Source organism: Poromitra crassiceps (assembly GCF_964638095.1).
Source record: "Poromitra crassiceps genome assembly, chromosome: 18".
Classification (NCBI taxonomy): domain Eukaryota; kingdom Metazoa; phylum Chordata; class Actinopteri; order Beryciformes; family Melamphaidae; genus Poromitra; species Poromitra crassiceps.
The window spans coordinates 24,764,078-24,787,725 of record NC_139636.1 but is presented as its reverse complement, the minus strand read 5'-3'; the positions used below and the strand labels follow the sequence as shown (position 1 = coordinate 24,787,725).

The following is a 23,648-nucleotide window of genomic DNA, read 5'->3' as shown; positions in this document are numbered from 1 at the left end:
GTTGGCCTTCATTTTCGTGGAAGGGAAGTCAAGTCACAGGTGATTGATTATAGCGGCTGACTGACGTTTCATATTTTTGTTCTGTGTGTGTATTTTTATTGGTTCGGGGACATAGTGTACAGAATAACTTAGTTTGTGGTATACGGTATAAATACCATTATTTTATTTTTTTACATTTTATTTTATAGTCCATCTGACGTAAGGTCGTCGTCAGTTGGTGACGCTGTGTCTCTTTGTTGGCTTAGCAGCGGCGACGTTTTGTTGTTATTTTCGCTGCAGCTGAAAAATAGGCTTGGATAATTTGGGTTTTTCTCTTGTTCCGCAATCAACATTTCACACACACACTAGACCTTTAGGTGTGCTTGTCATAAGTTGATAACCACCCTAGGAATGGACTCGGACGAGGGTTATAACTATGAATTCGACGACGAAGAGGAGGAATGTAGCGAAGACAGCGCCGAAGAGGAACCCGAGGACGACACCCTGGAGCTCGGAGAGGTGGAGTTGGTCGATCCCGTGGTGGCCGGTGGGGATCGAGACGAGTGCGGTGATACTGGTGGAAGTGGCCACGGCCCAGGCCAAGAAGAGGAGGACTACCGCTTCGAAGTGTTGACTGCCGAGCAGATCCTACAGCATATGGTGGAGTGTATCAGGGAGGTCAATGAGGTCATACAGGTAGGTATTTTAGTATGCCAGCGACAGGAAAGACCGAGGTCCGGGCTTGGGAGAAGCATAAACAGGCCATTAGCTTAGCCGCGTAGGAGTAGTTTACTTGCTGGAAGTTTACAGTTAAATGGTGATACATTAATCTACGATTACATTTCGAAGTTTTCGGACTGTCTTTTCCTACTTGTTTGTGGCTCTGAAATACGGAGATATGAACACACGTGCACGTAAAATGTGGAACACTTTCAAACGGATTCCATTCCAGGATGTAGTCTGATCCCTATTGAGAAGTTGGCAGCTAGCTTACGTTAGCTTGCAAGGTTAGCTAGCTAGCTTGCTAACTAGCAAACTAACGTTAGCACCTTAGACGGGAAGTAGAATCAAAATAACGTCGTTTGCTATATCCAGTTAATTGCCAACCATTTTGTAGACCTCAGTTTGATTATGTAAATTGAGTTTAAGCAATTGTGCAATTATTGTAACGTTAACTAGCTATATTTTCATGACTGAAGGAAGGTTTGGTCATCGAGTTGGTTAGCATGACACACGCTAGGTTAGCTAACGTTAACAAGCTAGCTATGATGACTTACAAGTTTCTTGACTTGGAACAACATGATTGAAGACGTTTGATAATGGGGCTCCAGCTATAACGTTACATGTCAATTGACACGCAGTGGACCCTTTCTTCGCCTACGCACAGGCCTCCATTTCCCTCCACATACCTTGTACTTAAATGGTCCAGAATGAAATGGAAAGTGGTCTTTATCTAATCCCGTTTAGATCGTGCAAGAAAACACATTCAGTTATAAGATGGCCACATGATTTTTTTTAGATGGCCATATTACTCTATTGATAAGTGTCATTGCCAGACTAGTTAAGCATAGACACATTTAAGAAGTAGAAGAATATTATTAGCACTATGGTTACACTGATGAAGATAGTAGGAATACAGGCATGGATGGACCTTTCTTATAAAAAATTCAGGCCTACTTCATTTTCAGGTTTTTGCAACGCCAAACAATAAGCGTTCACAGTAAATCTACACAGCTGAGTTCTGATCAAGAGTTATTCAAGGAGCTCTTGGCTGGGTACAGGAGAGGTGGGCAGACTTGAATGTACTATTCTAGTAAACTACATATAATTATTCCTATAACATCAGCTGTTGAGAACAGTCGTTTTTTCCTGGCTTGTGAAGAGACTTGGGAGGTAAAGTTACCAGTGGCTAATGTTTTTTGCATGATGGGGACTTGGTAGATAATAGATTCTTAGATCACACAGCAAACTTGACAGTGAAAACACGCAGGGGCATTGTTCACGTGGGGGAATGTGGATTTCAAGGAAAGACACTCCAAGTTTACAAGCCACATGCAACATATACTTACAAAATATTTTGCATGGCCAGATTTTCCTGTAGGTACAGGGATGCAAATGAGTGGTCACCATCCCAAAATAGGAGGATTTCTGAGTGGTTTTATGTCTGCCCTGGTGTCACCTTATTCACTATCCATCATGACTTTGCATCCCTGTAGGTAGTCAGAAAGGACATCAAGAAGGTTAAAATGAGAAAGGGGGGAAAAACCACGATGCAGCCTAATTACTTTATGTGCGTTGGTGACCCATTTGGATTTGCCATAATTTGCAAAAGCTAATCGGCAGTCAACTTTAGTTTGCCTATTGCCAAATGTGGCACAGACACAGCTTAGACTAAGCCAGCAGTAGGGCTGATCTGAAATGGCTTGTATAGAACATTTACGAAAAATAGATTTCATGAACATGGTTAAAGTTAAAATTATTTTAATTTAATTAATTTAAGGTGACATTTTGTTCCTTTTGGATAGCGGAATCTTTTACATGGATAGGTCTGAAGTTTCCTCTGAAAACCTAAAATCGACTATAGTTGATAGTAGTCATACCCATGAGTATTATTATTATTCCTATGGAGAACAAATTGCCGAAAATTGTAGACAATATTCTACAATTTTCTATTCATAAAACTGAAATGGTTCCAAGTCCTCACATCAAGTGCCTTTTTAGGTTAGGGTAGTAGGGTTATAGTAGTTTTAGACCCAACTCCATGACCCGGTTGTCACCATGTGGTTTTGGCCTTTTATTTAGGAAGATTATCATTGTTTGAATTTAACCAACCTGGGTGCTTCCATCAGTTATTGAAGTGGTTAAACTTAATTTAACTAAGGAAGGAATTATTGTGGGATGATTTAGGGCTGGTTCTAGACGAGGCATAAATTAAAGGATGGCTTTACCAATAACCCACCTTGTATCATTAATAATCTTGGTAATAATAAGCACATGGGCAGTGTTTACCTTCTCTCTGTTGCTCTTGCTGCTGCCTGCAGAAGCTGCCCCTGCCAGCTGCAAGTCATTATAGGGATACGATACGCCACTTTTTCGGGAGTTTAGCTCATTTGCCATATCCCCCCCACATAACCAAGGTACACCATGCCTTTACCGTCACTGTCCGAGCAGTCTGCAGCGAGCTACAGTTGTGAAGTTAGTAAGTATTGCCTTAGAATGGAGACCAATGGTACACCCGTTCAATATCACCAAAAACACAGATCCAATGGCGCCAAAATACATGTTGTGCTGTAGCAGTTAAACCCGTTAAAATGTTGTCAAAACTCACAAAGGATACATGCATTCAGAATACAGATAAGCATGGCTATTCTTTACAACACAGATAATAATAATTAGTTGCAGGGCAGTAGAATGAAACACAAACTGAACCACACCACCAGTTCGATTTTCAAAGAGGACACTATCATTTGATGTGTTTGATTTAAGCACTAATTTGGAATCATATCTAAAAGCGGCCACTAGGCAGCAGTATTTCTTTAGTCAACGTCAAAATACCTACATGTTCAGTAGAAGAAGAATAAAACAGTAGAAGAAGAAGAACAACGTTAACCAACACAACTCACCCAGGGAAAGCTAAAAGCTAAAGCTAACGATAGACATTTTGTTGTCAGCCCTCAAGGGATTTGGCCAGGTTTAACGTTAGGAGGACACACGCAAATATGGATCAGACGCGGACTTAACACATCGCAAATGCCTGGGTAGACTAGGCGGACAGAGTGGAGGTAACATCTCCCTGCTCTTTAGCCTACTCACGACTGATTTGTGCCACTTATAAAGGGACGCAACGGGCTTGTTGACACAGAGTCTGGTGCGACTGTGGACGTGAGTAAAAAAGAAAACAGAATGAAGAAAGCACAGCGTCATCCAAATGACGGACAATATTGCTGTAAAGAGTGTGATTTGCAACACAACGATATAAACGATAGAGCATTATATCAGACGAAATACATTTTCTATCGTCCAGACAAAATATATCGTCATATCGCCCAGCCCTAATGTACCTGTGTTTTGTGTTGTTTGAATGAATGTACTTAACCCATTGATACCTGATGCAGCATTTGTGTGTGTATCCCTTTAAGACCGCGTTAACGCGGTTCGCGGTCTTAAAGGGATACACACACAAATGAGGGATATACACGCAAATGCTGCATCAGGTATCAATGGGTTAAAGTGAGATAACACAGACAATCACAGACGATATCGGATGGCATATGGAAATATAGGAAACTAATTGAATTTGGAAAATTGAAATACTGTAAATGGATTCTACATAAACTGTAGCATGTGAAAACCTTTTATCATGAAGATTGAAGTTATGCTGTGCATGTTATACTTGTTGGAATTAAGTGATTCTGACTCCATAGTCCATTTTCCTACACTGTCATTGCTCAACAGTGTTTATCAGAAGGTAGGTAATTTATTTATTTATTTAACCTTTATTTAACCAGATAAGACATTTGAGATACAAGATCTCTTTTGAGAATGTGATCTGGCCAAGAAGGCAGCAATTACAAGCCAGGTTACAATCAACATAAATTACAGTAAATAAAAGGAAAGTAGAAAAGGTAACCACTGCGCTCAGACAGGTGCGTAGTCCAATATAGAAATGTCACAAATAAATGAAAAGGTGGGGACCGCACTCAAGGAATATCGTTTTTAATTTTCTTTTTCTTTAGCAACAAAACGTTTTCGGCCGTCCGGCCTTCATCAGTGTGCAAGTAAATAAAAGGAAACATAAAAACAGGGCTATAAAGCTGAAACATTTCAAAAAGCAGGGACAACCAAATACATCATACAATACCACATCCAAGGGTAATAAATAACACAAGATCAAGAACGTAAAAACATATGGCCTAAAAACAAGAATAACAGGTCAAAAAGGGCAAAGTAAACTAGACATTACTGCAGGAGCAGCTTGCAGTAAGAACTTCAGATAAAGCATGTTTAAAACTGGACAGAGGAATGGAAGAGACCAGTTTTAAACGGGACTGCAGGTCGTTCCACGACCAGGGACCAAAGTAAGAGAGACTCTTTTTTCCTGATTCTGTTCGCATAATTGGCACTTTGAATTTCAACCAGCTATTTGATCTTAAATTATGGGAGTTGTTTATCGCTACAAACGTAGAGCAGATATATGAGGGTAGTTTGCCCAGGATGGCCTTGTATATGAACATGTACCAATGTCGCATTCTGCGCAGGGCAAGGGAGGACCAGGGGACTCAGTAAGACTGAGGGGTAAACAGGAAGACAAATGCACATACCTCTCCCCTCTGCGTTTTCTGTGATCAAATTGAAATAGGATAGTGCTTGACCACTTGAAAGTACAGGTGTAAACACCTCCAAGACATATTGAGGACAGATTGCGATCTGATCGGCCAAACCACCTCCGGAGGTGGTCAGGGACGCATTGTGACCACATTGAACACAAGTGTAAATGCAATGCGTCCTCTCAATCCACATACAACAACAGTCACTGCTGTTTTTCTGCTGCTCTACACTATGGAGCTTGCCTGATCTGATCGCAATGGATCTCAATGTGGACACTGGAAACACATATTAATACCAGGTCTAAATGGAATCCGGTTAATGTGGTCAAGCACTATCCGATTTCAATCTGATCACAGAAAACACATTAGCCACCAAACTTGTGGCAATTGGCACCCACCAGAAGTCCTCCTGCTCTACAGTTGACTTGGAGCCACTCAGTTTTCTTTGAAAGCAAATAACAATGGCATAATGGAATGGCACTTATCAATATTGCATAGATAATGACATGTTCTCCTAACCTAAATGTTCACCTAAGATTGTGATTTGTTTTAGGTGAATTCAAACAAAACATCAACTTATAAAAATACCGAAAGAGTTACCTGCTCTGTAGGAGGTTTAATTTAAGATGATATGTATTCTTGAACAGAACAGTTAAATATAGTGTTTTTTTTGCAATGTAAAATATTTGATTTAGTTCAACATTTGCTACTTTTGCTAGGGACTAGGCTTAATCCATATCTTGGAAACTAATATTTTGCAGGTTGTTTTGCTGTTACACAAATGGTATTACAACTTCTTAGAAAATGAGTCGATTTTACCAGAGTAAGGCGCAAATTATGCTCGGGCAAAATCGCCGGCGCTGATTGCGCCGAGGGGGTCGACGTGTACCGCAGCCAACGCGCCGAGTTACGTTCGAGTATGCACAGTCTCGCTGTCGCCACCATTCGGCGACAGGACGGCAAGTCGAGGTTGCGCAGAACCATGCCGGGCACTTAATAGCCTCTCCAGCCTTGTGTAGTTTACATGAAACCCTGGGAAAGCCCCCCCTTTGTGCTTTTCCTCTCAACAGTAGCCTAACTTTTAATATTTAAGTGTTAAAATTTCAAGTTGTTAGTGGTGAATTCTTCAGGTTGAAATCTGAACAACCTTTTCTCCCCCTCTCTCTCTAGAATCCTGCAACAATAACACGCATTCTTCTCAGTCACTTCAACTGGGACAAAGAGAAGCTCATGGAAAGGCATGTATCTCTGCAGTGCACTAACATAACCAATGTATTGATTTGTTTCCCCCTTTTTTTTTATATTTTATTTTCAGTTTTACATAACAATACACAGACAAGACAAACGAACACGCGCAGACACAGGAAGAAAAAACCATACATATATTATCAACATTCAATATTACAACATGATTACCAGAAGCATGGTGCTTATGTGCTAGTGAGATATATTGTGCCTGGGGTCGCACACAAGGGGACCATGAGAAACCAGCCAGGCGAGTCACCTGTCACCCCTAACCTCATCGAGGTAGGCTAGAAACGGGTCCCAAATGGTTGAAAACTTTTTAAGTGAACCCAAGTCTCTCCATCCGTATAACAGAGGTCATGTCCGTCAACCGCAGTTTGAAAGAAGGTTGAAGAGGAGGACTTCCATTCCTTCAGAATGAGTTTTTTTTTTGGCAACAGTTGTCCCCTGTGTCAGAGACTGTTGCACAACTGTAGGGAAGTTCAAAGAGGACTCCGAGCAGCCGAAGATGGCGAGTTCTGCCTCCGGCTGAAGGGTTATTTTGTAGGCCTTAAGAGTACCAGTCAAATATTTTGGCCCAGAATCCCGTTAGTGAAGGGCAGAACCAGAAGGCATGAGATAATGTGCCCTCTGACACCTGACGTATTGCTTTTTTTTTCCAGCTCTCATGGTGATTTATTTTTATCTCAATTTATACAGGTATTTTGATGGCAATCTGGACAAGCTTTTCTCTGAGTGTCACGTCATCAACCCCAGTAAGAAGTCTCGAACCCGTCCTCCAATCAACACAAGGTCATCTGCACAGGACATGCCGTGCCAGATCTGCTATCTAAACTACCCCAACTCTGTGAGTTCCATAGACTGGATGGATCTTCATTTCACACACCAGCATACCATTGCACCAGTTGAATGCGCATTGTGTATTTTAAGTTGACATGTAAAATATACACTAAACGTTTTGTCGAATGCAGCTAGTTTGATACTGAAGCTATATCTCTGTTCAATCATCTGTTCATGCCGTTACAAGCCAGTCGGGGTATGGATTGCAGCATACAGTACATGCTACTGAGTCAGTGTAGTACTGACACATGGCAAGCCAGATGATTGAGTGGAGTGAGTGTGTTTATAACGTTACTCAGATTCCCACCTCCCACGGTCTCCTTTAAGGGCTGGGGTTGCAGACACGCAACCACTGAAAAATATTTGCAGCTGCTCAACATGAAGCTTAATTCTAAAGACCTATGTGGTTGACTGCTGGAGATAGAATTGACAGACAGAATTGCAGTTGACCTGTAGATATTTGCTGCACCTCGGAATTGCGGTTTGGGCATTCATTTCTCATCTATTTTTTTTAACATATCTTTATCTTCATCTAGGACCGTGCCGCGGTTGAGTGGTGTTGGCCTTTTTTTATTATTAAATATACAAAAATTGAATTAGAACAGGTAATTAATCACGATGGTCCGATGTAGAAGGCTCGGAGGTCGATGGGGGTCGGCCCATCGACGATGGTCGATGCCATCGTCCATCATGCAGGGCTCCAAAGTGCGTGTATTTACACGCATTTTCCCACCTTAAAATCTCCCAGTGCGTATAAATATTTTCATAACACGCACTAGTGCAGCCTGGAATTTGTAGCGTCTTTCTCTCTCTCTCTCACCCTGCTCTTGTGCCATAGCGTGCGGCGCTGTCAATCTAAATCTCTCAACTCTCACATAGAAAGACAGGAAAAATACAAAAAGAAAACGCTTTCAATTGCTTCTGAGTGCTTTAGACTTGGACAGGATCGTTTTACTTTGAAAATCCGACTGGAAGTCGTATTGTCCTTATCGCTAGTACAACACAGGACAGTCCGCAGCCAGCCATCCAGAATGATTACTGTGACCGGACAGACTCACTCGTACCGGAATCGGAGTCACAAACAGATGGAATTCAAATGTGTCAGATGGTGGTTTTGTACGCGGGAGACGCTCAATTTAGGAGGATAATGTAAGGTGATAATCACATCACAGACACCCAGTTGATAAATACTGCAATACTTGAAATGCAAAGGCTTCCATCAGTGGGCCATAGGCTCAATCCTCACTGTGTTAACTCAGTTGGTGATAGTGACTTTAACAGACATTTATTGACATGAAAATCTTTGAGCGTATCATTTAATAATTTGCCAATATTATGTATACAACATGACAAAGTAACGCTTAAAATGTATTACTGCCAAAAGGCGTGGTGAAAAATTTGGGTGCACCTAAATGATGTGCTCGTGCACCTAAATTAAAAAGTAAGGTGCACCTAGTGTCAAAAGTAAGTCTGGAGCCCTGTCATGCCAACCCTACTCTGTTGCCTTCAGAGTAAAGAGAGAGAGAGAGAGATGATGCTGACAGGGCAGGAAGAGCAGATGACATGGAGATGACATTGACGGCATTGAAGCCACACCGTTATTAAGACTCCGCAGCTTGTTTAATAGAAAATGCGTATCTTTTATTCCAGCTTTGCGTTCTAGTCACAATATGCTCATTAGTTTTGTCAATATCCTTGTTGCAGGGATGCAAAGTGACAGTCACCCTTTTGATCCCAAAATAGGAGGATTTCTGAGTGGTTTGATGTCTGCCCTGGTATCTGTCACCTTTTTCACCAGGGCCTAAAATTCACTTTTCAAACTGGGGGGGAATTCCCCCTTATGTTCTTCAGTTAGGGGGAATTTATAGACTTTGGGGGGATTTATACACTTTGGGGGGGATTTCTTACGATACATATCTGCTTCTCCTGTCCGATAAGCGATGATAATTTCACATTTTTGTATTTAAAAAATGACGTTTTTAGCCTGTAGTTTATGCACACACCTGAGTCTAAATTACTATGGCTTTTGTCATTGTGTTTTATCTGCAGACTATGCAGCCATAGGCTTTCGGTTCTATCAAAGCCTTTATTTTTTGTATTGAGTGATACACTTTGCTAAAACACATCATATCAACATATCATATTACTGTATACCAGTATATCTATACACAGAATTGGGGTCAGTTCTATTGAAGTGAATGGGCAGGCATGGAAAGTCCCACTATATCATTATCTGTGTCGTTTTACTTTTTATTGAAAAATGCTTAAAGAAAAGACATTATCTGATGTTGACTGATGTTTTTATGTAAATGTGCGTGTTTGTTTTCTTTATTATTTGTCTCCAAATGCTGGCTCTGTCTAGCAGCTCAACTCAAGTTCCTGTTTGGTCCAAAATACTAGATTAGCTAACTACTAGGGCTGTGGCGATTCACTTATCTCCCGATTCGATACTATCACGATTCTTGGGTGCCGATTCGATTTATATTGCGATTCTTAAGTATTGCGATTCTACGATTATTGCGATTCGATATTACGATTTATTGCGATTTTTGTTTATTTTTTTCTTTTATTTTTTCAGTTTGTTTGCTTTTTTACACTAGATTAGAACATGGGAAAAGTTGAATCATACACTAGAGACTGTATATTATATATCATGAGTAGGGCTGGGCGATATAGTTAAAAACAGGGGCGGACTGGGATCATAATTCAGGCCGGGCATTAGATACCAAGCAGGCCAGGCCGATATGGGCCAACGCGCGTGAAATTTGGGCCGTTTGAAGCCAGATTTGGGCCGTTTGAAGTCCAATTTTACAATGAGATGCACCCACTTTAACCCTGAAGTGTAATTATTACTTCAGACTAACTAATAAAGTAATAAAACCACTAGTAAACCAGTAGGCGGCGCCTGGCCTGCTGTTCAGTGAGTGGCCTGACTGCAAGCACCCAAAAAAAAAAAAAAAAATTTATTTTATTTGCGATTATCGATTCTGAAATAAAAGATCGATCCAAAAAATCGTGACATTAAAAATCGCGATACTTAGGTGAATCGATTTTTTCCCCCACCCCTACTAACTACACCATGATACATGACCGAACAGGGCATCAGTCAATATCACATTGTTTTCTGGAATCAGGTGGAAGCATTTTTCAATCAAAGGTGAAACAACACAGATATGATGGTTTATAGAGGGACTTACCCTGCCCGCATTTAACGTTAGCTCCGCCGTAACGTTAGCCAGTTGTTTTGTGAGCCACCGACCGACACAAACCCTGGACGTTTCATTTCGGGTAAAGCACGAGGGCTTTTTATATGGATTACACCAGCTCTGGGAGAATGAAGTGCTTTGAATACGGGGATGTTTGGTCACACTTGCCGACCGGGGGAGGCTATAACACCGCTGCCTGAGCTAACGTTCACTAACAGTCCGCCGTGTAATGTGTCCGACCAGTCGTCTGTATTCAGCAATGTTCGTTCCGCACCGTCGGCTTAACCATATAGACATCGGCGCAAAAACAATTGCGTGACTTGTCCTGCATTATAAATTCCAAATCTGCCAGGAATTGCCAAAAATATGCACGAAACCCGCAATCCCGCGCCGAATTTTAGGCCCTGTTCACCTTCCAAGGAAACCGACAAATTCCAAAAAACATCAAAGGTTTGCTTTAATTGGACTGTTATATAGTGCAATAAAAATTGCGATTTCAATTATTAACTGTGGTTCATTCACCAAGTTTATTTGGACTCTGATTGGTCTCTTAACAGACCGTATGCCTTGACTTGCCTGGTTACCGGAGGCTCATATACTTGGTGCAGTGTCTCGTTTGAAATCGGACTGAGTGTTTCCTCTTCTTCAGTACTTCACAGGCCTGGAATGTGGACACAAGTTCTGCATGCAGTGTTGGGGAGATTACCTGACCACCAAAATCATAGAGGAAGGAATGGGACAGGTAAGCATTGTTAAGCAGTCCTCTCTGTAGGTCAGTCCCAGATGAATGTTAGAATTTAATTTAAATTTAATTTAATTAATAGCTGTCTGACTGATTATTTGCCTTCTGTGGTGTCTTTTCAGACCATTTCTTGTCCCGCTCATAGTTGTGACATTTTGGTTGATGACAACACAGTCATGTGAGTATCTTTACACCTACTGTATATCTGTTTTGTTTTGTTGTTGTTGCCTGTTGGTCTGCAATGATCAGAATTAGTCGATGTGACGGGGGGGAGTTTTTGTAATGAAAACGAGCAACCAAACAAAAGTGATGCCTAGTGTTTATATTAGTATCATGGTTGCTCACAATACAGTAGAAGGGACTACTGAGACAGAAGGTCACTTTGATACATCAAACCATTTGACAAGGACTCTTTATTTTCACATAATGTCATTTAAGTGGATGGTTTAATTGAGATCAAGATCTTTTTCAACAGGTCTTTAAAGCAGCTACGAGCAACTTTTTCGATTGTTATTAAACAGTATAAATTTAATATCAATGCATCACATCTTACCTCTAATAGTCGACGATACCAACGCAGAGTAGTCTCGCTTGAACCCCGAGTGAATCGGCCAGTGTTAGTGTGTCTGTAGCCAGGGCAGATCAGGAATTGAAATGAAACGGTTTGCAGCAGCCACTTCGGCCATAACCACAAAATAACTTCCAAAAAACCTGTTAGAATATAACGAGAGATGTTCCCGCGAGTATGCGTGGCGTTCACATTGTTTGTTATGTTGCTAGGCAGCGCAAACGGCGTAAAAAGGCAGCTGCGTTTCACTTCCTGGTTTCACTTCCGCGTTTCACTTCCGGGTTACCCGGTCCGGTCGCTCTAGAGAGCCCCCTGTTGGCGCGAGTTTAGACAGACTATAGACTTAATAATCACCTAAGGGAGCAATCTCAGATACACACGGCTTTGGTCTCGTCGACTATTAGAGGTAAGATGTGATGCATTGATATTAAATTTATACTGTTTAATAACAATCGAAAAAGTTGCTCGTAGCTGCTTTAAAAGAGAAAAAGAAAATTGTGAAAACCGATTATATCATTGGCATTGCTTTAAAACCAGTGAGGGGGTTAAAAATGTTCCCCGTTAATTTCAACGTTTGTCAGACCTGCTTGCTGTATTTACACCTGCCATCTGGAATGAGTTTGACAGGAGTATCAGTTTTAAATGGCAGATGTAGCATTATTATGCCACATTTAATAAATGTATTTATTTAGTTATTAGATATATATATATATATATATATATATATATATATATATATATATATATATATATATATATATATATATATATATAGTTATTGGTACAGGATTTTGTATTGAGATCATGGCGCTATAGCTATAGTTAAAGTGTGGTTACTAATCTCTTTCCCTGCTGTAAGGCTGACGGTAATTGTCTTAACCTACATCTTGCCCTCACCAGCTAGCAAGATGGTTGCTAATGTGTTGTTAGTTGAGGAGGCACTGTGCAACAAACACTAAACCGTACGGACCACACCGCACGAGAAATTGTTGGGGCTCAAGATTTTATTTCAAGGAATTTTAAAACCCATGTATTTGGCACCTTTTCTTTTGTTTGTTTTTTATAGCCAAATTAGAAAATATAGAGTCTACATAGCTTCACTGCATTGTCATTAGAGCCACCACAGAAAATGACATTAGCTACTGTAGGTGTTTCTCCATGACTGTCAGGAAGGTATACACCAAATATGCTGAACCAAAACCACACATAGTCATGAAGACTGATAAGTATTTGTTTCAACTTTCCCTATAGGCGCCTCATAACAGATTCAAAAGTGAAGTTGAAGTACCAGCATTTAATTACCAATAGTTTTGTAGAGGTAAGTTTGTTGGATTTTATTTCCCCATGAGTCTGTTGAAATGAAAAAGGAAACATTAAATCATGTTTAAGTGTTAGTTTATCCTGCATACACAAATTTGGAAGCAAAAAACTGGAGCACGAGACAACTTAGATGAACGTATGCCCTTACATGTGTTGTAACTCCATCTCTAATCACTCCTTTAAGTGCAATCGACTGTTAAAGTGGTGCCCCGCACCGGACTGCCATCACGTTGTCAAAGTCCAGTACCCAGACGCCAAGCCGGTGCGGTGCAAGTGTGGCCGTCAGTTCTGGTAAGAGAACTTCTTACACAACATCATGGCTGCATATCAGCCTGCAAGATGACAGCCCTATCCGCCAAAGTGTCCTGGCACTGGTGTTATGCTCTGCGAAACAAAAGGGTTAGCGCGTGAGCCGGGCCCGTCCTGCGCCAAGCCTATGCCACGGTACAACTGCCACCCCACCTTCTCCTTATGAGACACTGCTAAAGCAGGCTCTGTTTCTGTGGTCAGGTCATACCTAATCCCTGCATCTAGAACTTGGAAATGGCATACACAGCCAGACGGAAGCAGGTCCCCACAGAGACACACACACACACACACACACACACACACACACACACACACAGGTGAATAAGCAGGATGGAATATTGGAAAATGAATGAATAAGACCGATTACTTGGAGTCATCTCGACATTCACCATGTAATTCTGGTGAATGTCTTTGCTTGGGTGTGTGCACCAAATTGTTGATGGCACTAAACCGATATCTGAAAATGAAACAAAACAATTATATACCGCCATGTCATTCTGGAGTGATAATCTTAACAGGTTGCACTGTTCTTGGTGTGTTTTCACAACATGGGCATATTAAAGTTTGCTCCTCTGTTGTTGTAGTCGCAGGTGAAAATTGGGAATGCATTTTCAAAATGGCTTGTGCATCTTAGAGCATTCTATCTTTTTATATACAATATAAAGCGGTGCTGGTAAGTGTTTATTAGAGATTCTACAATTTATTTATTTGTTTTGACTATTTTGTGCCTCTTCTGTTGCAGCTTCAACTGTGGAGAGAACTGGCATGATCCTGTCAAGTGTAAGGTATGGTACTGCGACTGCATTTAAAGTATCTTGTCAGAAAATACTTGTACAGTGTGTGCGTCAGGGGTCCCCAATTACTTTTCACCAAGGGCGAAAAGTAATGAGGGCTGGGGGCCGAATGGTGTGAAACATTTGGGGCATTTGAAGCCAGGTTTAGAGGAATAACTAATTTTAAATTAACAGTTGTGATGTCATTATTCAGTCTTAACCACCAATATTTGATCCTTTTCTCACTCACTCCTATGTCACCGACCTGCTCTCCCTGTAGGGCTTGAAATTAACTTTTTTGACCACCAGCCAATTAGAATTTCCACTAGCCTAAATGTTTTTCTTGAAATAAACCAGAATATGAGTGGGTTAATTTAAGCATCAGTATCATTAAGTGGCCCGGGATTCTCAAAGCCTGTGTTGAGGGTCACACAAGAACAAAAATGAACTCTTGAAGCTAAATAAATCCAAAACAACGAGTTAATTATTTAGAATTTTACTTCAAACTTCCTCAATGTAGAACAGTCATTTCTGACACATGAGATTACTTTTAGCCTTTTAGTCATCAAGATTATTGAAAAATATTCCATATTACAGAAATGTTACAACAGAAGTGGAGTATTGGCCAGAATGACATGAACATTTGGGCACTTATTCAGTGTTGAGCAGTAATAACTGAACTTAACATGAACATGCCTTCAGGTGCACTGAAAAAAGAAACTGCAGTTCCAGTGCTGGAGACACAGGGGGCACTGGTGGGCCGCTATTTGGGGAACCCTGCTGTCCTTTTTTCAAGCAGCCCCGTGGAATATTTCTTTACCTTAGGAAAAAGTTAACCTTTCTGCTATTTTTCCAGAATTTTGAGTGAAATATTTGTGTTTAGACAGCTTGCATTGTTTGAGCAAGAAAGCAGACTGCCACCCTCCCACTCACTTAGCTAGAAGACTCTCATGAGGTCTGGCTTGTTATTGCAGAAGCAGCTCTGGCAGAAACAATGCATGCCTATAAGCCCCCGTGTAATACTGAGACTGTTTACATGCACACAATGTTCCACTATTAGTCGGAAAATCACAATATTCTGAATTTAAGGGTCATGTAAACGGCATATTCCGGTTGCATTTTCCAAATTTTGCGTTTTCCGATTAAGACGTGGGTTATTCCAGTATTGTTCTGGTTTTAGGAGGATTCTTTGATCATGTATACAGCGCATTCAGAATATGCGTCTCAATCAGGGTTTTTACTGCAGATTGTGACACATGTTGCCTGTTTGCGGTCAGCTGATGTGTGCTAGAAAGCGCTAGAAGAGGTGATATAATCATATTCTTATCATATTCTTCATCATCTCTGGCATGCGAAAAGAAAAGCCCACATTTCTGATCTGGAGGAGATGAGAAACATCGATTTAAAGCGAGATATTTAAAGAGAGAGAGGTGCTCACAGAAGTCCAAAATGCTTGCGAAGTAATAAAGTAGGCTACTAGCCTACTTTTTATGAAAGACTTGGATGTGCAAATATCGCAACGCCAAACTTTCCAGCAGCAAGCTCCTGAAATGGACCAAGAGATCCTGGTAATAATAGCGCTGCTCTGTTTATTCTCAACAGAAAAACTCAGCTGATTCGACCTGCATCTCTCTCTCTGCCCCCCTCCCTTACATGTCGGGGAGGGCGAGCTACGGCTGCATGTAAACGGGAATATTAGTAGATAATTCATTTAGTCGGAATATTGTCATTTTCCGAATATGGGCAAAAACCGGAATATTGTGTGCATGTAAACGTCGTCATTGACACTTGAATACACATAAAAAGGGCTAAACGTGGTTATTTCTTACTCTTGTTTTCTAGTGGCTGAGGAAGTGGATTAAGAAATGTGATGATGACAGTGAAACGTCAAATTGGATTGCAGCAAATACTAAGGTACCGAAGTAGTTCAGTATAGTCCAGTGTTTACTTTTCGTACTTACACTTTGCAAAGCCATTTTTAACTGCTTTGTGAACCGATGCACATTTACCCTCTGCCTCCCTCAACAGGAGTGTCCAAAATGCCATGTGACCATCGAGAAAGATGGTGGCTGCAATCACATGGTGTGTCGGAACCAGAACTGCAAAGCTGAGTTCTGTTGGGTCTGCCTGGGTCCATGGGAACCCCATGGCTCAGCCTGGTAAGTGATGGTGGCTAATACATGAACTTTAACCACATTTAGCTGCTTTGTGCCCAGTGTTGAGTACAGTGGCTTCTGTATTGTAACTATAACACATTTAGTATTAATTAGAGCGAGGTGGACAAAGGTAAAAAAAAAAATCAATGTCACAATATCGAAGTTTGTTTGATGTTTTCAAGGTGTGCGTGTAATGGGATGTGTAATGAGAATCTCCTGTAAAAGTAAAGTAGCAAGTTAAATCTATTATATTAATCTGATTTTATCTTATATGAATGTGTCAAAATCAAATATCCCTTCAGTCTATATAGCATGTTGTGCCATTGTCACAGACGTGAAATGCAAAGTGTCATTTGTGACATTTCATACTCATTTGACATCTGTCTGAGATTATTCCTGATTTGTTTGACATGAGCAGGCATGGAACCTGTTCATTGTGAAGCTTGTAAATTACGCTCTTCTTAAGAATGATATGCTCCTGGAAAATATTGATCAGTGTCAATGGTTTTGTCTTGGTTGTGACTCTTTAGGTACAACTGCAATCGCTACAATGAAGATGATGCCAAGGCGGCCAGAGATGCTCAGGAGGTAGTACGTGATATTCTTTTTTTATAAGGGTCACAAAATGAACGGTTAGTTAATGCTTATTAACTCTAACCCTCATAACCATGAACTAACCCTGAACTATTAAATAATGTATACATTAATACCTAACTTTTTTGTGATACATTTTTTTTTTATATAAAATATTGTATTTTGGTATTTTCTAAAATTAGGATACGGAGATCCTGCAGATGCAAGTAAGGCTACTCCACACATCTCTTCACTGTCACCTGAACATGAGGGTTGCTGTGAGGCGCTGGCAATTGATTACCCACCAGCCACCGTCGCTATTTTGTAAAAGACTAGGCATCTTGCGCGCTCGCATCGAGGTCATAAATAGCCTATGCTGATTTAAGTTGAGAGATAGAGATGAATCACCATTGAGCAGACAGAGGTAGGGATTAGGTAAATACCTATGTAACATGAACACAATTAGTAAATGATTACAAAAAATATCAGTAAATTGTTAATGAATGCTTATTAAGCATTAACTAACCTTAATTGAATGACACCATCACCCCCTCCCCCCCCCAACCCCTCCCGGTCACATTGTTGGGCATAAGCTACTCTACATTTGTCCCCTAGTTTCCCTATCAAATGGAACTTTTTAGGGAACTAGACGACAAATGGAAGACAAATGTCTGTTGAAAGGAGACATTGCAAGTGAAAACAGTGTTGCCTACAAAGCTGAAGCGTGTGAATCTAACAAACAGTGGGGAAATCGTCATACCGAATTTGATCTCACGGCAGCACCGTTTTCCATTGTAACGAAAGCCAATTCCGTGCTCTCCGCAGCGCTCCAGGGCAGCCTTGCAGAGGTACCTCTTCTACTGCAACCGCTACATGAACCACATGCAGAGCCTGCGCTTTGAGCATAAGCTCTACGCTCAGGTCAAGCAGAAGATGGAGGAGATGCAACAGCACAACATGTCCTGGATCGAGGTGCAGTTTCTGAAGAAGGCCGTGGACGTGCTGTGCCAGTGCCGCTCCACCCTCATGTTCACCTACGTCTTTGCCTTCTACCTCAAGAAGAACAACCAGTCCATTATATTTGAGGTACTATGAAATGGAAATTGTAGCCTCGAACATCAATACTTAAATATTAGTTTTTTTATATATTTTTTTGGGGGGGGGGGGGGGGGGGGGGGGGGGAACTGACACAGGAAACGAAAAGAAAGAAAAGGCATACATATATTATCGACATTCCAATATTACAATGTGGTGCTACAAGCCGTGTGGGGTGATTATGTGCTTCTAGCTTGTAAGGAATGTGCATACGATCAAGGGGTCCATGAGAAACCAGCCGGAGCGAGTCACTTGTTGCTTTTGACCTCATCCAAGTAGGCCAGAAATAGGGATGGGCATTGTAAGGGATTTAAATACTCGAGTACTCTCCTTCTGTTATGAAAGAGTACTCGAGTACTCTCCCCCCCCCCCCCCCCCCCCCCCCCCCCCCCCCCGGGGGAACGACACACACACATGAAAGATCCTAAGTTTGGCTATGTTAAGCAGTTACCATTAGCATTCGCCAAAATGCCTGTGATGAGAGCAGGGGTGATCTGCTTTGTATGGGGCTGTTCACAGCAACTTCACACACATTACCAATTTTGCATGGAAAAAGCGCTGCCTGGTGCACTTTTTAGTTTAGCCGTTAGCCTACCTCAGTAAAAGTAACTCCCAATACATGTCGGTAATCATTCCATACTGCTTCTTGATCACTGTTAAGTAAATCCACTTATTAAAAACTCTGGTGTTCTGCCAAAAAGTGATAACTGCAAACATGATAACTGCAAACAGTAATAATGTTCGCTAACGTTAACCGCAAAAACCACCAACAACATCCGAGTGATGGTCCCCCGCCCGTGGTGAAACACGGAACGTTTGGCTATGGTAAACAAAGTTACTGTCAGGGGTCCGTTAGTCAAAGTGGTCCGTCCGAGTAAAAAACATCTAACGTTACCATCTTTGCTTGCACATCTTTGCACATCTATATATAAATTGGCCATGAACGGAAAACAACTGCAATCAAATCTTGTTTATTTTACATCTGCTGAATATAGATTGCGTTAATATACATGGACGTCTGTGTTGCTGGCGATTCGCCAGACGCTGTTAACGTTAGATCGGCCATTTTTATAGGGGAGGGGGGTGGGGCGAGTACCCGGACAGCGGAAACGGTACTCGAGTACTCTCGTTACAAACGAGTACTAGAGTACCCGAGTACTCTCCCCCATCCCTAGCCAGAAACAGGTCCCAAATAGTTGAGAATCTTTTAAAGAGCAACCGCAACAAAGGAGAGGGGTCACTCAGACATTCGTCATGTCAGTTTTTCAAAAAAGAGCGGGGAGTTTTCAGGCTTTCCAATACGCCCACTCCACATTTCGATAGGATGAGCTTTTGTGGGGCAGGCACATTTCAGAACCAATGGCAGAGCTCTGTGCATTTCCTGCTCCGCATGTGTAGTTTCAGTTCAACCCAGCTAGCGCTGTGAATGGATCTGCTGCTCCTGTTTCTCCCTTCTCCCCCATCCACCACCCCCCCCCCCCCTTCTCCTGTCCAAACACCAGCATTGTTTGGATATTTCCCAGAAAACTTTGAGGCGGCATAACTTTTGACAAGAAAACCATCAAATCTGGCTAAAACGTTAGATAGAAATCATATTTATTTTTAACACAACATGCAATTCTGGAATATTTGAATATTGGACTAAATGAAATAAAACGTAAACCCTAAGAGAAACACACATACAGCGATGGGGTGTATAATATACCCCTCGCAAATACAACGTGATATAGTGAAATGGGAAGTTTGACCGTAGTGGTCAGTGGTCTATTAGAAGAAGAGTTTACTAATCATACTTCCTCAGGCAGGTTGCTTTTCAAGTTTAGGACGCCTCATCACAAATGGCCAATCAAGCCTTTTTAATCTAGACTGTGACACAGAATAACACGGGCTATCTTATTTTTGTGTGTTATCAGAACAACCAGGCAGACCTGGAAAATGCCACTGAGGTGCTCTCTGGCTACCTAGAGCGGGACATCTCCCAGGATTCCCTGCAGGACATCAAGCAGAAAGTGCAAGATAAGTACAGGTGGGTCAAGGAAACAACCGTGTCTGCCTCCGTTCCTTCAGTGTTCTTGGTCTCTAACGAGCTTCTCTTGTGTTTGTTTGTAGATATTGTGAGAGCAGGCGAAGAGTGCTGCTACAGCACGTGCATGAAGGCTATGAGAAGGACCTGTGGGAGTACATTGAGGATTGAGGACACGTCCCCACGCAACGGACTCTTGAGTATCTTGACAAACTAGAGCGCTGATGCAATTTAACATGGCAGCACGGGCCTTCTGCCGCCTCTCCTTTGGCAAACCAACCACTTTTGCATCATTTTCCCTGGATTTGTTTAACAAAATCTTCAAAGTAAATTATATTTAAATAAAAAAGGTAGAGTAATAAAGATTAAGTGTACTACAGTATTGTTAGCAACAGAGTGGAGTCTGAGAAAGCAGAAAATCCATCTAAATACATCCTCTTGGCTTGTATTGTAACACCTCCCCTGAAGTATCTTGTCCCCCCTCCCTTTTTTCTTTTCTTCTTCTTGTGAATCTTTTCTGTTTGATTTGAGCTTTTCTTTTTTTTCTTTCTTTTTTTCTTTTGCATTAGTGTGAAAATGTTTTCAACAGCTTTAATCGTCCTGGCCATGTCTGCTATGTGGTGAGATCCTTGATCCTCGTCTGGGTGGCTGAATGTTGATAGGCTGATTGCAAGGGGCAAAGACGTTTCGGGGGGAGGGGAGGGAGGGGAGGGGAGGGGGAGGGGGAAACATGAAAAAGAACAAAAAAGCAAGTCTGTATTTTTCAATTTGTAAATAATCCATATGCATGGAAGTTAAAGAGCAAGAGTGGCACGTGTTTGCATAATTTTTAAATTTAGAAATATTTATTCTTTACCAATATTCAAAAAGGTGTACGTTTGCTGTGTAGGTTGAGTCTCTCTACCCCCCCGCAATGGAGTGTGGGAGTTTGGAGGTCTTTGGCATTACGGCAAAACCCCCATATCATCCTCCATCTCTACAGCACGGTGCACAAGTTACACCTCGTCAGTAACTCTCAATGGGGACTGATACAAAGAGTTAATCTTACTTGCCAAGTGACGAGATATAGGACTCAGTAAAAAGTGCACAGCAGGTTTAGAAAACCAAGAGGAAAAAAAACTAAAATTTATATGAGGTGGAAAGCACCGGCCCCGTCTCCCTCTATGCTAACCTTTTTGCTGTACCCTCTCTTAGTTGTTTTTAGAGATGTTTAACATTTAAGAACATTACTAATTATTTACAAGAGCCAAACTGAGTGACATTCACTCATTTGTTTTTTGTTTTTTCTCTGTCCCAACGTGGCTTGAGGTAGCCCTCTTTAAGCTCAGCTTGCACCTTGGGGGGTTGAATGAGGGTAATGGAATGTACTGACAGCAGTAGCACAGCTTTCTAGTGCTGGTAATTGGGCTGGATCACTGTCAAACAGGGTCAGGCATTTGCATCAGTTGAGCAAGGGAGTACTTGGATGGCATGGGGCTGATGATGGCCATGCTTCTTTGAAGAGATCGCTTACCTTGCAGTCTGAACATTGCTTTAAACCACAACCAAGCAACATAGATGGACTCGCACCAGCCTTACAGATGAGGAATTATGGGCAAACTTCTGAGGGTTGTAGGACCGTTTTATAACGCTGTTATGCTTTTTGCGTTCAAGACTGTTTTCGCACATAGGTTGAGGATTTGACATTGAAATGTCACTGTCAGTGCCCCTCCAGGTATTGCATTGTTCTGTGTGGTGGTTGCTCTGGTTGTCGAGCTCTCTGCTTGTAAATGCTCGCATTATGTCTCTGCACTTATAGCAGTCTTCACAAGATTGACTTGGGGAGGGGGGGGGTCATGAATATACCGCTACTGGTGCAAGTCAGAAGATGACACCAAATGTGTCTGCCATCATAAAAACACATCCTTTGGCCCAGTTTCAGATCTTTGGGCAATTATCTCCCAAATGCTTCTTTATGTGTTCAACAAACTTATTATTTTATCCTAGCAAAATTATAAACTGTATTGTTTATTTGAATAAATGTCATGAGAAATCTCATTATTGGGAGTACTGTGTGAGTCATTAGAATAGGCTTGGTCTCCATGAATTACCCTAAAGTCCATGATGCATTTCTGCGCTATGTATTTTGCAATGTAGTGTATTCTACAAACCTTGACACGAGAGCTGTGGTTGTCTTCCAGACTAGGGTGAAATGAATGGATTTGGTCACTTTTGTTTTTTGTTTTTAGGAAAACATGTTAGCTTTTTGCACCAGTTTTACTTGCAGATTGTTAATATAAGGATACCAAGTGGTTGGTTGTATGATGTCACTTTTGAATTCATTTTGTGTTTCTCAAGTCCTAAACCAGTGATAACATAAGTTGAATGGATAATGGCAAAGCTGGGTCATTTTCTCTAAGCTGTCTTGCAGGTACTGAACACACCAGCTATTGATGTGATCATTAGGCTAATATGCTCTCCTGGGGCTCACTGTTTTCATTGTGTCTGCTAGTAGTTCATGAACATTTCAAGATAACATTCAAAGTAACAGATGCAGCTACTTTCATTTAATTGAGACATCCAAAAACTTTTAATACTTTTCTACATATATCTTTTCTTTATGCTATTAAAGGTGTTTTATTTCCTATTTACATAGTGTAAAAATGTGGAAAAATTAGTTGTCTGTTTTGGAGAAAATATTAAAGTGCAAAATGTTGCAAACATCCTTCTGGCATGGGTGATTGTTTCATAATGCACACAGTATACATATCTGCTGTTGCAGCTGCCGTTTATATTCCAAACTGTCCTGAATACCAGAATGTGTGTAACCTGTACAAGCTAAACCGTTCCCTGGAGATTCAGTCTCCAGCTGGATTTAGCCACAAGAGGGGGACAAAGACCATATTATTGTGATTGGTACTTAGACTGACAGAAACTTCCAGTTTTTAAGAAACCTTATGGCCAACTCACTTGGCACTTATGTGGGTTTTTATATCGTTATGTCATTAAGCCCACCCTGATGTTAATTAAAACATCCAGTCGTTAATTTTGTCCATTAGCAAAACGTTAATAAGATTGAAAGCTCAGAGGAGGCTGGGGTGACCAAAGGGCCAAAGTAGTTTTTGACTGCAGGAGAATCAGAGAACAGTGCATGATGTATTTATAGTTAAATTTGTGTTTACTGTACATTGTGATAATATGTGGCTAGTTAATGATTTAAAAATGCAATAAAAAAGCATTGAGGTCTCATTCTCAAACATTATTGGTTAGTGAGTAGGCCTACTAGGCACTAAATCTGCACGCTCCTTTAGATGCCTCCTCATTGATGACGAATGAACTGTCGATACATATTGAGTACAGTATTTTGCTAAATGTATTCCTATCATTAGGCCACAGTTCAACAACTTCCCCTCTAAACTTGTGCATGGTTAAAAGAACAAACCATGTTATGCTCACACTGAGACAATTCAAGAATCACATAGATCCCCTTAAATCAGTTATCGGTAACACTTT

The 23,648-nt window shown here is 41.1% G+C and overlaps 1 protein-coding gene across 2 annotated transcripts; it reads left to right on the top strand.

Moving 5' to 3' along the window:
- Nucleotides 1-280: 280 nt before the first annotated feature.
- Nucleotides 281-22,860, top strand: arih1 (ariadne ubiquitin-conjugating enzyme E2 binding protein homolog 1). 2 transcript variants are annotated; one of them, XM_083654468.1, is made up of 14 exons: nucleotides 281-675; nucleotides 6,477-6,544; nucleotides 7,251-7,398; nucleotides 11,247-11,339; nucleotides 11,462-11,517; nucleotides 13,159-13,225; nucleotides 13,412-13,518; nucleotides 14,279-14,321; nucleotides 16,152-16,223; nucleotides 16,338-16,468; nucleotides 16,996-17,053; nucleotides 17,864-18,124; nucleotides 20,047-20,159; nucleotides 20,243-22,860. In XM_083654468.1, exons 1-14 carry the CDS (start codon nucleotides 391-393, stop codon nucleotides 20,325-20,327), a joined length of 1,587 nt encoding a protein of 528 aa, XP_083510594.1. In that variant the 5' UTR covers nucleotides 281-390; the 3' UTR covers nucleotides 20,328-22,860. The 2 variants fall into 2 exon arrangements, with proteins under 2 accessions (XP_083510594.1, XP_083510593.1); XM_083654467.1 differs by having other exon boundaries at nucleotides 16,996-17,056.
- The last annotated feature ends 788 nt before the right edge of the window (nucleotides 22,861-23,648 follow it).

Bases quoted from the DNA above. Each gene is read 5' to 3' on its own strand.
- arih1 (XM_083654467.1), top strand. From the start codon at position 391: ATGGACTCGGACGAGGGTTATAACTATGAATTCGACGACGAAGAGGAG. The intron at 6,545-7,250 runs GCATGTATCTCT...CAATTTATACAG, and splicing joins AAAGAGAAGCTCATGGAAAG to GTATTTTGATGGCAATCTGG. The intron at 16,469-16,995 runs GTAAGTGATGGT...GTGACTCTTTAG, and splicing joins GAACCCCATGGCTCAGCCTG to GTACAACTGCAATCGCTACA.